Source organism: Eptesicus fuscus, chromosome 21 (genome assembly GCF_027574615.1).
Source record: "Eptesicus fuscus isolate TK198812 chromosome 21, DD_ASM_mEF_20220401, whole genome shotgun sequence".
NCBI classification, from domain to species: domain Eukaryota; kingdom Metazoa; phylum Chordata; class Mammalia; order Chiroptera; family Vespertilionidae; genus Eptesicus; species Eptesicus fuscus.
The window spans coordinates 36,217,834-36,232,846 of record NC_072493.1 but is presented as its reverse complement, the minus strand read 5'-3'; the positions used below and the strand labels follow the sequence as shown (position 1 = coordinate 36,232,846).

Here is a 15,013-nt window from a genome sequence, read left to right as displayed (position 1 = left end):
CCTTCCCCAACCACACACTCAAGAGAAAAGGGTGGGGACTGTTTATTGGCAATGGTGGCAAAACTCCCCAAGTGAAGCCATGGGCTGATGGCTTTAGTTTCAGGATAAGAAAATATGTGTAGCCTGCAGCCTGGAGGCAGAGGAAAAACACAGTGTCTGCAGGCCCTTTCCCAGGGCTAAGAAGCCCAGACTCTGAAACTGGGCAGAGGCTTCCCAGTGTGGAGCAAAGGCAGCCATTCATTCAGGAAATCTATGCTGTGTTCCGCCCAAGTGCCAGATACCCAGAGGTGGGGGATGGGCAATCTGGAGAGGAGGTCACAGCTCCCACTTCCAGCTGGTTACATGGAGAAGCTGGTCACGGAGGGCTTAGGGAGTTCCTGTGAGGGGAAGAAGATGGCTTTTCTCATTACACTTCCATCAGCTGCTTCTCGGAACTGCAGCTGTGCCTCCAACTCACACCCTCTTATAACCCCCATAAGGAAGCAATGTTCCTAAAACTGTGTAGATCCTTAGAGGGACAGGGAGATAAGGGCAGTGTGGGGGCGGGGTTCTCAGGTATTCCAAAGCCCCCGGAATGACTCTAGTAGACTGCTCTACAGCTTTGTCTAAGGCCCGATGGTCACAGGATTGGGAGTGAACTAATTTGAAAAGAGAATGTTTTTAGCCTGAGTTTTTCTCCAAATGAAAACTGATGACTGCCACAGGCCTCTCCTCTAACCCCTTCTGTATTTACAGTCTAGAATTTGAGCAAAATAAATGCAGCTGTGAGAAGCAGAAGACTGGAGTGCAGCCAGGAGGAAAGATCCATGCAAGGACAGAAAATCTCAGGGCCTAATTAAATCTTTGGGCTTTGATTTTTTTCAAACAAACACCAACTACTCCAACTGTGGCATACAAGGCTTGGCACCCCTCTCTGGAGAGGTCCCAGGGCAGCAGGGGCAGGGGAAGCCTTGGAACTCTGCAGGCACTCTAGCCTAGAGTCTTGGCCAAACTCTCAGAGTACTGTCATTAATGGCAATTAGTTTTCTTTGTTTTTCTAAAAGCTGGGACCACATGGATGTTGGGAAGAGGAAAACTGCTCTGACTAATGAGCAGAACTGTGAGTCTAGGCTGATGGGGAGCAGCTGAACTCCATCAGGCTTCACCTAGTCTCCAAAAGTGCCCGTGACCACAAGACAAGAACCTGCTGCTAGAGGGACAGCATGTTCTTGTTCTAGTAGGAGGGCTTGGAGTAGAAGGTTACAGTCCTGAGAATCCCCATGGGGTACAGAAGGATCCTGGGTAATCGGTCAGAGGGCAAACTCTCCCAGGCCATGTAGCTAGCAAAGTCTGGTCATTGACCTTTGGACTTGCACTCCCTGCCCCAGAGCACTGACACTGGGCCTCAAGTGCCCTTCTACCTTCTGCATGCCCTCCTGCCCACAGATACCAGGCAGGGCCTAAGGGCACATGTGCTCCTGGCACAGAGAGATGTCATGTCACTTGTCTGTCAGTGTCTCCAGGGTGCAAGTCAAAGCCATTCCTTCCCCTGCAGAGGAAGCCTGCCCTGCGTGATCAGGGGCACTAGATTCCTCAGTCTTGGACTGGGTTCTTCTGTGGGAGGGGAAGGGAAACTTGTGGGCCCATGTCCCATTGAGGCAATCACTGGTCACTGCTGAGGATCTATCAGGGCTTTAAGCACTCCCAGTGCTCTACCACCAGTACAACTTCTGAGGCAGCGGTCAGGCCTCAGAGCTTGCAGGTCAGAAACTGAGCTGCCCAATCCAAGCTCACCTTCTGCCCCGATGGAGACCAGCTTGACTCCTTTGCTAGCGATGAAGTCCAATGCTTTGTTCACATTGTTGATTTTGTGCACTCTCATCTTGCCCCGCTCTGGCTTAGGTAACCGCTCCCCTGAGAAAGAAGAGAACAAAGAAAAGCTCTAGGGTCCCCACTGCTCCCCAGAAGGGGCTGCCACAGCACTCTGGGCCCATCCCAAAAGGCCTGTGCTCAGACACACTGCTACTGGAGCCATACAGGCCTCCCTTTTCCCAGCGGCAATGGGACAGATGGGGTGGGCCACGTCCCAGGGTCTGCTGTGACAGGTAGCCGGTTCCAGGTGGGGTGTGCTTTGTGAGAGAGGAGTCTCACCTGAGATGACCTCCAGGAGGAGCATGAGCTTGAGCCCATCTCGAAAGTCCTCATCGATGTTCTCGATCTGCGTGCCGGCTTTCCGCAGGTGGGAATTGCACCAGGCTGTGAAGGTCTAGGGAAGCAGAGCAGAGAGTGGCCAGGAGGGTCAACGTGGCTGTTGGGGCTTCTAGCAAAAGGGCTGGGCCACAGCCCTGGGCTCCACCCTTTAAGTATACTGTTTCTAATATTTACAACGACCTAGCAGGTTGATCTGAGGAAACTGAGGCTCAGGGTGATTAACGGACTCACTAGCACAAACACCTAGGTGAAAATGGCAGAGCACAGGTTGGAACCCAAGCCTGCCACCCTTGGAACAAGTGCCCTCTCCGAGACATCCTAAGCTGAGCACACGTAGCAGACAGAGGTGCCACCACCTGTGGTTTGCTTGTTCAATCACACAAACTTCCTGACTAAGCACCAGGCCCAAGTGTGAAAACCAGGGGCCCTGCTCCTATAGAGCAGCGGTCGCCAACTTTAGGGCCTCATGGACCACCAGTGGTCGGTCCGCAGACTACCAGTTGGCGACCGCTGCTGTAGAGCTCTGTTCTCTTGGACAGACACAGCCAGCCCTCATCCATCCAGTGGACTGACCAGATCACAAGGACCAGCTAGTACTGCCTCCACCCACCAGCCCCTCAGGAAGAAGCTTGGGCAGCCACTTCCCCATCTCTCGCACAGAGATGACCTGCGACAGTAAAGCCTCCTATAAATTCAAGGTTTCCTCATGTTAGTGTCCCCTGGGAGCTTTGGGTGGCCCACCAGCAAGCACCTCCACTGTGCACATCCCCACAGTTTGTTTTCCTATAGGCCACATGCCCTCTATTCCCTGGGGAACATTCCACATCCCACCTCCCAAATCTTAAGATCAACACATCTTATAGAGGGATGCAAGGCAAGTGGGAGGCAGGCCCCCCCTTCCCCCAAACAACTGTTTCTGAGGAGGATGTTTCTGAGGATCACTGGGCATGAGGATGCTGGAAGGTGAAAGGGAGTTTTCAGGTAAAGAGGGCCATAGATTAGAAGCCCAGACCTGAACACAGAACACCCAAGGACAAGGCACTCGTCCTTCTGGTGGTGGCCAGCCACTCAGGCCCCTGCTGGTTGGGGCATGTTATCAGATGGCAGCGCCAGGGAAGCATGTCACACCAGTTAAGGTGGACATGCCCAGACTCCTGGGAAACCGGCCCACTCAGCCTCCCGAAGCAGGGTCTGGGAAAATCCCCACTCTGTTTCTCATAGGAACCTCTACCCTCCTCATTCTGCAGGGGTCATAGTGCAGTGGGCAGACAGCCAGGAATGTGCAAGAGCACACACTCCGCCCCCAGGTACAGGCAGAGGCCACGTGGGGGTGAGGGGCTTCCAAGGAGCCTCTGGCCAAACACTGTGTGTTCTGATAATGCCACCAGTCCTGCTCATTCAGAGGCTCAATACAAGGTCATTCCCGGACAAAGACGCTGCCTAATTAACACGCTGTACTACAATGGGGACCATAAGAGGTTTCCTTCCAAACCTGAATATGGGGAGGGGAGGGCCTGGGACAGGATGGGATGGACTGCCGGTGGCCCAGGACTCCCCCGCCTGCCTCTTGACCACATGAATTCCTCTGCCTAGGAGACAAGAGAGCCCCTTCCTGTCTGAGGCTGTTCCCATTGCCTTGTTCCTGCCTCACCTTAGCCAGCAACTGCCTTTTCCTCAAATCAGCCTGAAAGGCAGCTCCTCTGGGGGTGCCTGCACCAACTTGCTTGCCCTGACCCGAATCTGACCTGGATGTCCCTTCCTCTGTGTCTGATCTCTCAACAATTATGCATTGTCTCCTGCCTCCCACAACCATGAGCTACTTTGAGCTCTGGCCACCAAGCAGGTTTTCATTAAGGAATGTATGAATTTGCCTTCCCTGCCTAATTTCCCCCACTCCCCCTACACAACTCTGAATTCAGACAAACCAGGGCTAGAATGCTGGTTACACCTCTCACGTGGGCAAGTTACACATCCTAGCATCTGCTTCCTCATCTGTAATGTGATGATGAAGATGGCACTGGGGTCATGGCAAGTGTGAGGATTCAAGGTGGCAATGCCTGTAGAGCGCACAGCAGGTGCTCAAAAAATGTTCTCAATACGTCCCTGTGCCTCTCCTGAAATCCTGCCCACCCCCCCCACAGAGCACTTTCTCTGTGCCCTGCCAGCCCTCATCAGTACACAGCCCTCAGCATCTCTCTGACAGCCTCTTCCTCGTCTGGATCTCTCTGGAGGTTCTGTGCACATGTGCACACTCCCATGGGGTAGGAATTACCCCTCACATCTCCGATATTTTTATAATGCCCAAAGCACAGCTGGTCTCAGTGGTGGGCAGCGAGTTCACGTGGAACTCAGCTGAACTGTACTAGAAAAGCCAAGGGCAGTAGCAGGCAGGGCTGGGGCAGGAAATGACAGGGGATGCCAGAGCCTCTGATCTTGCATGTGCCTGGTAGATGCTGTCGGGCAATAAAGTGGCCAATCACATTTCACGGCTGAGGATGTAAGAGGGCAGTTCCCAGAGGGCAAGCCTTATTGGTGTGATCTCGGCACCTGGTCTGCAAGCATGGCCGAGCAAGTGTCTCAATGGCAGCTCCACTGCCTGGGTTATACTTGCATGCTCTGAAGGGGCACAAGTCTGGGTTTAAATGCCAGCTCCTCAGCTTGTTCTGTGTTTCCAATCAAGTGACTTGACCTATTATACCTGATTTTCCTTCTCTATAGGATAAACTTATCAGAATCTACCTCTTGTAGCTGTTGTAAGATTAAGTGGGGGAGAAGGGTATGCTTTAAAGCCTCTTACACAGGGTCAGCATGAAGTGCCAGATGAGCCTGGTTGGTGTGGCTCAGTTGGTTGGAGGGTGTCCTGCGCACCAAAAGGTTGCTGGTTCAATTCCCAGTCAGGGCACATACTTGGGTTGTGGGTTGGGGCATGTGCAGAAGGCAACCAATCAATGTTTCTCTCTCTCTCTCTCTCTCTCTCTCCCCCCTTCCTCCCCCCCTTTTTCTGAGCATGTCCTTGGGTGAGGATTAAAAAAAATCTATCTATATAAAACCCTAATATGCAAATAGGCCGAATGGCAGAACAACCGGTCACTATAATGTGCGCTAACCACCAGGGGGCGTGTGCGGAACATGGCGGGCGTCGACTGCAGCAAGATGGTGGAGCTGGTGAGCGGGGCTGCCAAATCAAGGTGGGGCACCTGTTGCTGTCATCGGGGCGAGCCTCTGGTAGTTACTGACAATTCTTTGCTCCCACAAGACACGGTCCCGCCCGGTGCTCATACCTGCTGCTGGCGCCGGAGCCACCACTCGCACCACTGCCAGCGCCCAGTGCAGGTCCCTATTGCTCGGCGCCGTTAGCAGGTGCGAGCGGCGGCTGCTGGCCCCAATTTCCCTTGAGGATTTTTCCACCTCCCCCGCTGCTCCTGAGGGGCGATCAGGGCAGCAGCTGGCGCTCGCATCCACTGCTGCTGCTGGCCCCAATCGCACTGTCAGTGGGTGCAAGCAGGGCCAGCACCGTCAGTACGTGGGAGCGGCAGCAGCGGGAGCTACCAGCAGACAGGGGACCAGGAGCCGAGGCAGGAGGGTCCAGGCAGGGGCACAGAGGATGGGCCGAGACCTGCCCCTGTGCCCACTGCAACCCCGCAGCCCACAGTTCCTTACACGAATTCGTTCACTGGGCCCCTAGTAATAAGTGCCAGATGAACTGTGTGAGTACACACATCCACACTTCTGCCTCCCGCTCTGCAAAGGCCCTTACCCCACCCCCAGGGTTTGAAATGGAAACAAGACTGCAGGAGATCCTCTCAAGATCCCCCCAACCTGGGGAGGCTTTGAACAAATCTCGCCTTGTTGGGTTCACACCATCTTTCCTCACAAGGTCACTGTACTACCCATCTCCAAATACATGTCCCATCTCTGTCCTTTGCTCATCTTCTCTGAGCAGTAAGCAAGTGCTCTGGCTTAGGACTTCCACAGACCTGGGTTCAAATCTTGTCTCTGCCATTGAGGCAATCTGCCAACAGTGTAATCTTGGGCAAGCAATAAGCCCTGGCTTCCTTGTTGATGAAATAAAGACAACAATCTCTTCATTTAAATGAAGATCAGACAAAATAATGCAAGTAAATTACTGAGGGCTGTGCCTGGCACAAATTAAGTACTCAGTGCTACATACATGTCAAGAAAGATCTATTTTTAAATAAGTGGTAACTCTGCCACGTACTTCTGTCTCCCTGGCTAGAAGCAGGCAGAGTCCCAAGCAGAACATTGAGCAGGTGCATGGGGAGAATATCCACTCACCTGGCCTAGGTGCTGAGTAGGATGAACTCCCTCCTAAACCCGACAGACACAAAACGGAACTCCACCCACAGGCTTCCCCACCTCAGTCCATGCCCATGATGGCCCTGTTTTCTCTCCTGAAAATTGAGAGGCGTCTACTGACACTGGAGACTGATGGAGCCCTGAGCTCTGGGCAAGGATAGCATGACCTTGTGAGGCCATCTTCAGGGAACCGCAGAAGGCCACTTTTCCATGCAGTATGATTGGTGAATAGGAGCTGGAATTCAAATAGGATATTAAAAATTTATAGCTTTTTCTAGTTGGTTACAAAAATAACATTCTGTTTATACACGCTTCCTACCTGGATTTAGACTAAGATGTGTGGGGTGGGTAGTGTCGAGGGGCAGTTTCTACAGATGGAGGCCTCGTGAGCAAAATTCAGCTATGCAAAATTCTCAGTCTGACTGACAACAAGTCCCACCTGCTCCCAAACCCCAGGCCACTGCGGGGTTGGTACACATCCATTCCTCCACAAGCATTTGCTGAGTGTCAAGCCAGGGCCAGGCCCTGCACCGAGTACATAGTGAGCCAAAGCAGACACAGACTGCACTCTATGTAGTTCCCAGTCTGATGAGGGACAGGATCTCATTAATCAAGCAAATACTCAGTACAGAAGGAAAAGTGATAACAGTAATAACCATAGCAGATGCTTCTATAGAGCTAACTATGTGCCAGGCACTGTTCTAGGCAATTTGTCATCCTCAGAACTATCTTCTGAGGTCAGTGCTATTCCTGTCCTATTCTACAAACAGGACAAGGCTCTTACGAGGTGATGTGACTTGCCCACAGGTAGTCACACACCTGGAAATTTCCAGAGCTGGATTTAAACCCAGGTACTAAACTCCAGAGGCCAGGCCCTGATGTATTATGTTGCACCTATTCTCCTTTCTCTCAACCCTGGAAAGGGAGCTAAAGAGAGGGTTCCGTGTGCTGGGATACAACTCCTGATCTAGTGGCAGGGGAAGTTTCCCTAAGAAGGTGATTCTTCAACTCTGATCTCAGAGTGAGTTAGTAATCCTATCTAATGAAAGAGCAATATGCAAATTGACCATACCTCCGTTACACCAACAAGCCACACCCACAAGCCAATCAGGAGCGAGTATGCAAATTAACCCAACCAAGATGGCTGCGGCCACTGAGCAAGCAGAAGGCTTGGGTTTCCCCAGCAATAGAGGAAGCCAAGCTTCCACAGTCCTAGCCTGCCTTGGCCTCCGCTCAAGACTACAAAGTTTCAATTATAGAAGATAAATAAATCCCAACAAAAATGGCTGCGGCCACGGAGCGAGCAGGAGGCTTGGCTCCGCTCAAGGCTACAAAGTTTCAATTATAGAAGATAAATAAATCCCAGATACCAGGGCCTCCGCTTGGGTCACCAGGGGGCGTGGCCAGCCTGCAAACCACCACAGGCCCCTCTCCCAGGCCGCCCCACACCCCAAGGGAACCCCCACCCTGATCCGGGACACCCTTCAGGGCAAACCAGCTGGCCCCCACCCATGCACCAGGCCTCTATCCTATCTAATAAAAGAGTGATATGCAAATTGACCATCACTCCAACACACAAGATGGCTGCCCCCATGTGGACACAAGATGGCCACCACAAGATGGCCAGCAGGGGAGGGCAGTTGGGAGAGACCAGGTCTGCAAGGGAGGGCAGTTGTGGGCGATCAGGCCAGCAGGGGAGGGACCAGGCCTGCAAGGGAGGGCAGTTGGAGTGTTCAAGCCTGCAGGGAATGGCAGTTAGGGGTGACCAAGCCAGCAGGGGAGGGAAGTTGGGGGCGACCAGGCCTGCAGGGAAGGGCAGTTTGGGGGGGGAGGGGGACCCAGGCCTGCATGGGAGAGCAGTTAGGGGTGACCAGGCCTGCAGGGGAGGGCAGTTAGGGGCAAACAGGCTGGCAGGGGAGCAGTTAGGCATCAATCAGGCTGGCAGGGGAGTGGTTAGGGGATGAGGCTGGCAGGCAGAAGTGGTTAGGGGCAATCAGGAAGGCAGGCAGGCAAGCTGTTGGGAGCCAGCAGTCCTGGATTGTGAGAGGGATGTCCAACTGCCCGTTTAGGCCCGATCCTACTGGGACCTGGCCTAAACGGGCAGTTGGACATCCCTCGAGGGGTCCCAGATTGGAGAGAGTGCAGGCTGGGCTGAGGGACACCTCCCGACCCGTGCATGAATTTCATGCACTGGGCCTCTAATATATATATGTGTGTGTGTGTGTGTGTGTGTGTGTGTGTGTGTGTGTGTGTGTGTATGTGTGTGTGTATATGTATATGTATATATATATAAAAAACCCTAATATGCAAATAGACTGAACAGCGGAACAACTGAACTGAACAACGGGTTGCTATGACGTGCACTGACCACCAGGGAGTGTGCGCGGAACATGACAGGCGTCAGCAGCAGGTGGCAGAGTGCGGAACATGGCAGGCGTTGGCTACAGTGGGATGGTGGAGCAGGTGAGCGGGGGCGCCAGACCAAGGCGGGGCGCCAGTCACTGTCATCGGGTCGAACCTCTGGTGGTTACTGAAAATTCTTTGCTCCCGCGCACCATGGTCCCACCAGGCACTTGCACCTGCTGCTGGTGCCAGCCCTGATTGCTCAACGCTATCAGCGGGTGTGGGTGGCGGCTGCCAGCCCCAATTGCCCCTCAGGGTTTCTCCACCTCCTCTTGCTCCTGAGGGGTGACTGGGCCGGCAGCTGCTGCTCGCACCCACTGCTGGTGCCTGGCGCCAGTCCTGATTGCTCAGCGCTGTCAGCGGGTGTGAGCGGGGCTGGCACCATCAGCGCGTGGGAGCAGCAGTGGCGGGAGTGCAGCTGCTGGCAGAGAGGGGACTGGGGGCCGTGGTGGGAGGGGCCAGGCAGGGGTGCGGAGGATGGGCCATGACCCACCCCTGTGCCCACTGCAGCCTCGTGGCCCACAGTTCCTTTCAAGGTGCACGAATTTGTGCACCGGTCCCCTAGTACAAATATAAGGGAGACTTTCCAGATAATGGGAACAACATTATGTGAAACAGCAAGTTTCAAGAAGAAAGGCGTGAGGGGAGTAAGATGTGCCAGGAGGCGGGGAGACCAACCTCATGGGGCCTTCAAAAGGTCACGGTGGCTGCTGTTGCATGGATTAAGCTGAAGGGGGCAAGGGTCAGTGTGGGAAAGAGGGTAGAGAGCTCTGAGAGAAATTTGCAGGAGGAAGGCAGAGGAGCCATGTTGGCAATGCCAGCTCAAGATGTCCATTTCATTTGGGAGGGCTCAAAGGTACTGGCCTCTGGTGGAGGAGGGGAAGGCAAGACCATCGAGCTCATCTGGGTGTTATTGTCAAGGGTCATTTTCCAGGGGCAGCACTGACTGACCGGTGGCCATGTCCCCAGCGCTTCACCTAAGCGGCACTCAATGCATTCACGTGGCTGACAAATCCTAACTTGGAACTCCTACTAGGTACTTGCCATTGGAGGAAGCAAAATAGACACAGAATTTACATTCCGATGGGGAGAGGCATGCTAAAAGGTAACTATGCAATAACAGTTCATTGCCAGTTCTTCCTATTTACACATAGTAACTCTTTAAAACCTCCAACCTCATGATCATGTGAGAGATTATCATCTCCATTTTAAGCTGAGGAAACTGAGACAGAGAGAGGTTAAGTGATTTGCCTAGGGTCACACAGCTAATGAGCACAAACATAGGGTAGTCACTCATTCCACTATGTTTTGAGTGGAATGCCAGGTACCAAATGGGCAAAGCAGAGCGAGCAGAACCAAGTCAGCAAGAGCCCCAGCCCCACCTCTGTCCCAGAGCTGGAGGTGAGCTCGCAAAGCCAGCCAGGCAGGCAAGACGGTGGCTCCAAAAGTTGGCATGCTTTTTAGAGGATGGCCTGGGCCCAGTGTGTGAGGCAGGCACAATGCCAATGGTGGCCCTGCTGTTCCAAGTCTGTCCCTGTCATCCCATGAAGGGAGCTTGCACCCAGCCCTTGACCTATCTAGGGAGGAAGGATGTGGACTCGTCTGTCTTTCAGAACACACGTGAACAAAACCACAAAGAGCCTCCCAAACTTGCCTCTGCACACTGGCAGCCTGTTAGAGAGTCTTCTCTAGTTGCTAAAATAGCACCGGGGATAGAGGAGGAGAGGGAGGGGTGGAAGAAGAAAGACGAGCTTGTTGGTTCCATTGGGATCCACTGTTACCACTCCCAATGCTGAGGCCCCGTGGTGCACCCAGGAAAGCAAGTTTCAGAGGGGCCCCAGAGCTGTTTCTGCTTTGTCACTCAATTCGAAGGGGGAGGGGGGGGGGGAGGCGGCCTGGCATGGCTGGTCATAAAGTCCTTCCTGTGTCACAGGGACCCCTCCCAGCAGCCAGGATGTGGGGTGGCTGGGTAAATGAATGATGGATATTGTTCGGGAGGTGACCTAAGCAGCCAGGAATGTGGCAGCAGTGGGCTTTAATGAGCCATTCGTTGATGACTCCCTCTCCCAACCCAAAGAGGTAAACTCTCTCTCTCTCTTATGCTGGGGCGGTCACTGAGTAAGAAACAAACATTTGAAAGACACTGGCAACCCAGTGGTGTTCCAGAGGGCAGAGGGATAGAAAGTGCAAGAAGGATCGTGGTGGGATGCAGCTGACCCAGCTAAAAAGCTTTTCTTCTCTTTTTTCCCCCAATGACTTTCTACACAACATGTTCTTTAAGCCCAGAATGAAGGGAGTATTTGCAAAGTCAGTTTGGGCCTAGAAACAGCCTCCCCCCCCCCCCCCCCCCCAGCCCCGCCGCCCCCTCCCAACCTTCCTAGGCTGAGGCAAGCATGCTGGCTTTAATTATGAGCAAAGAAGAGCTCCTGGATCAGCGTCAGAGGCTGCACTATTCCTGCCTGCCCAGCAGAGGCTGGCATGTGGATTCTGCTGACACCAGGATTTTCGAAAAACCTGTTCACTGCCCCACTGTGTACACCATGAACTTCTTTAAGCAGGAGGTCACAGGTCAATTGCTGCCCCCAAAACAGCTGCATGTCTTTCCCCCAGGCCCAGGTTGACCGGAACTGGACACAGCACACTCCCCAAGTGTGATCCTATGGTGCTACTTTTTTAAACCTCATCTCTGCTATACCATGTAGGGACTGCTGCTCCGCTGGGGCACAGTGCAGTGGCACCTCTTAAACTCCCACCTTGCCTGCTATGGCCTCTGACACTGCCCATAGTTCTTGCTTCCCTGGGTCCTCAGGAAGGATGCCTGGGGCTTGGACACAGGGGAAGGAGAGCTATTTATTCCTAGGGTAGGCATCCACCCTTCTTACTGTCCATCTGCCAGGCGACTGCCAGACCTCAGAGCACCTTTTCAGTTCTGAAAGCAGGGCTTCATCGCTAGCTATAAAAGTGCTTTCAGGGCCCAAAGTCTAAGTCTTCTGGAATCTGGGTTACCAGGGGCCCAAGCAAAAAGGCGATTATCCTGGCAATATCTGCATGGATCTGTCCAAGGTGTCTGTGAAGCCTCTGGAATGGCCTTGAGATGGTACATGTAAGCACTTGTTTGAAGATCCATTGCCTTTACCAGATCCACAGGAGAAGAAATAGGGGACCAGGTTGAGAGACAGAAAATGAACTAGTCATGATGATATGGCCACCATTTAAGTGGGCACAGCAACAGGAGACTCAGCCAGCCTTGCCATCATGGGTACACAAATGCATATCTAGCCAGGGGCAGAGTGGGTATGCTATATGTGCCTGTCCCGTGACAACATAAGCTAATTTGAAAGCAGTTACAGGGAATATGGAATGCTTCTTTTGTGCTGGCCTCACGTTGCCTTATTCGGAGTCTTCTCAGCCTACATGAAAAATCTGACTTCCCAATTGGAGGAGAGGCATAAATACCGAGTGGAATGGTGAGCATTCCAAAGGTCCTGCGTGTCCATCCAATAAATAAACCAGCCCTTTCCCCTCTGCTCCCATCCAGTAGCCAATGTTCCCGCCTCAGCCAACCCCCTGCAAGGCACCAGAAAGCATGCATGTCATTGCTGTGATGGACGATTTTGGAGTGTAGGCCCTGTCTCATGAGGAACACTGGTCTAAGACTTTATTCTAGCTCCTTATAGGACTGTTCCTTTCTCATCGCTCAGGACTCCTCTCAGAGGTCATCATCCTAGGAGGCTTTCCCTGACTTATTATCTCTACCATGCAATCACTTTACTCTTGTTTTATCTTACTCACTGTATTTATTACTATCAGAAATTATGTTCTGATTTGACTTTGAGGAGTGAGCACATAGTGTAATATATAGATCTTGTAACATAGAAACCCATACCTGAAACCTATCTGTTCATGTTGACCAATGTCACTCTAACAAATTTAATTAAAACAAAAAAAAGAAATTATGTTCTTTGTCCATAACCAGTCTCCTTCCCAAATGTAATATAAGCTCCACGAGAGTGGGATCTTTTTTGCTGCAGGACCCCACTAACTTGCATACAGTAGGTGCTCAGTAAATGATGGAATGGAATGGTATTGGGGCTTCTTGTGTCTACTCATTTATGACCCCATAGTTTCTAGTCCCATTTTGTACTGGTGAGGGTCCCTACTTAGGGATAAAACTGCTTGCTTTCAGGAGCAATCCTAGAACTGGAGCTATTCCAAAAACAAGCCGGGAAGATAGTGCTCTCGCCACGCCAATGGAAGAGGAGCCCTCAGCAGCCATTTGCTTAGGCACCTGAGGTCCTTGAACTTGCAGATACCCTGGTTTAAGGGCTGGGCCCAGACGGTGGGATAGAAGTGGGTAGGCTGGAAGGAGCAGGCTGAGGAAGGAATAACGTGACAGAGCTCCAGAGCAAGGGCTCCTGGATCTTAATGGATGCGGGTTCAAATTCTTACTTATCTTATTGTGTGTGGCCTCAGAAAGCAAATTTCACTTCTCTACGCTTCAGTTTCCTCCTCTGTAAAAGGAGTATATTAGATACCACGTGAGCCCTCAATAGGATAACGTAGAGAAAGCATTAGATTATTACATAGCCTAGCAGAGTGAGTAATCAGTAGAGACCTTCATTACTATATCATTCCTGGACAGGAAGGTGCCTCAGTATTAGAACTGCAGTTGGTGGAGCGAGACCCCTCTAGATTATTTTTCATTTTAAACATTTTTCTTTGGTAGCTTATGCTTTTTGTGTCCTATTGAATAAGCTATTGCCTAATCCCAGGGTTACGATTTATGCCTATGTTTTCTCCTAAATTTTATGGTTTTAGCTCTTGCATTTAGGTCTTTGATCCAGCTGGATTTTTTTGTCTGTTGTGAACTAGGGGTTCAACTCCATTCTTTGTATGTGGATATCTGGTTCTCTTAGCACTATTTACTGAAATAGTACCTAGAGAAGGTGAAGAGAGGGAGCAATGGGAGAATTTACCCTGCCTCCAGATGCCCCTAGCCGCAGCATTCTTTGCACCTCTCAGTTTTGTTGGGGAGTTCCCAAGATGATCCCATTGAATATGTATTTCATTCTTATTGAAAATGAACTGACAATAAATGTATGTGACCTGGCAGCTTCTTAAAAATGCCTGAACTTTACCCCAGGCCAAAAGAATCCAATTTCCTGAAGGTGGGTCCTATACAATGATATTTTACAAAACTTACCAAGTGAGCCCTAGCCGATTTGGCTCAGTGGATAGAGCGTCAGCCTGTGGACTGCAGGGTCACAGGTTCGATTCTGGTCCAGGGCACATGCCTGGGTTTCGGGCCCGATCCCGAGTGTGGGGTGTGCAGGAGGCAGCCATCAATGATTCTCTCTCATCATTGATGTTTATATCTCTCTCCCTGTCCCTTCATCTCTAAAATCAATACAAATTTAAAAATAAAACTTACCAAGTGAGTCTAGCCATGTGGCTGGGGTTGAGAACCACCCACTCTAATCTAACCCCTTCATCCTACAATTGAGGGACCTAAGGGCCCAGGTAGAACCAGAAGGTCCTTGCCACTGGATTTGTTAGACTGCCTTGGACCCTTGATGCTAAAAGAAACCCCAGAGAAGCAAGGGATAGGGAGCCCGGGGTAAGGAGGTGCCCCAAGTCTGATCTTGTCTCAACCAACCATCCAACCCAAAGCTACTGAGATTAGATGCCACAGAACTGGGTCCTCCCCAAGGGGGAAAAGCCTGGCCCCTGCCACCCTGTACAGAGTCCACAGACAGAGAAAAGTCCACCGAGAGATAAGTGTCTGAACTAAAGGCAGGTGGGACCCACAGGGGAGAGGTCAGAGGCAGTGGTCAGGTCTTAAAGGAGAGCTTTTCGGCAGGAAGAGGAGATGGGTGAGGCCTACCCTGAAAGAGCTACCTTTAAAAGAGAAAACGTCCACTCCCAAAGGGCAATTTTTAAATTAGGGCAACAGCAGAGGTTAGGGACCTGCCCTCCGCTTCCTCTGGCCCCATCTGGCATTTTGCTGCAAATGGATTGGGCACAGGGCCCTTCACCTGCAGGACAGGGAGTCTGAACTACAAAAACCCCATTTACTGTCAATGGCTTACAGCTGAGCTCAGGT

At 51.8% G+C, this 15,013-nt stretch overlaps 1 protein-coding gene across 1 annotated transcript in view; it reads right to left on the bottom strand.

Annotated features, from left to right (window-relative positions):
* The window catches only part of ACTN4 (actinin alpha 4), a 76,328-nt gene that overhangs the window by 27,201 nt on the left and 34,114 nt on the right, over positions 1-15,013 (bottom strand). The window contains exons 2-3 of the mRNA XM_008139632.3: positions 2,131-2,245; positions 1,774-1,893 (exon numbers count right to left, since the gene is read on the bottom strand). Of these exons, the coding sequence (XP_008137854.1) occupies positions 1,774-1,893; positions 2,131-2,245 (235 nt within the window). The remainder of the gene's footprint in view (positions 1-1,773; positions 1,894-2,130; positions 2,246-15,013) is intronic.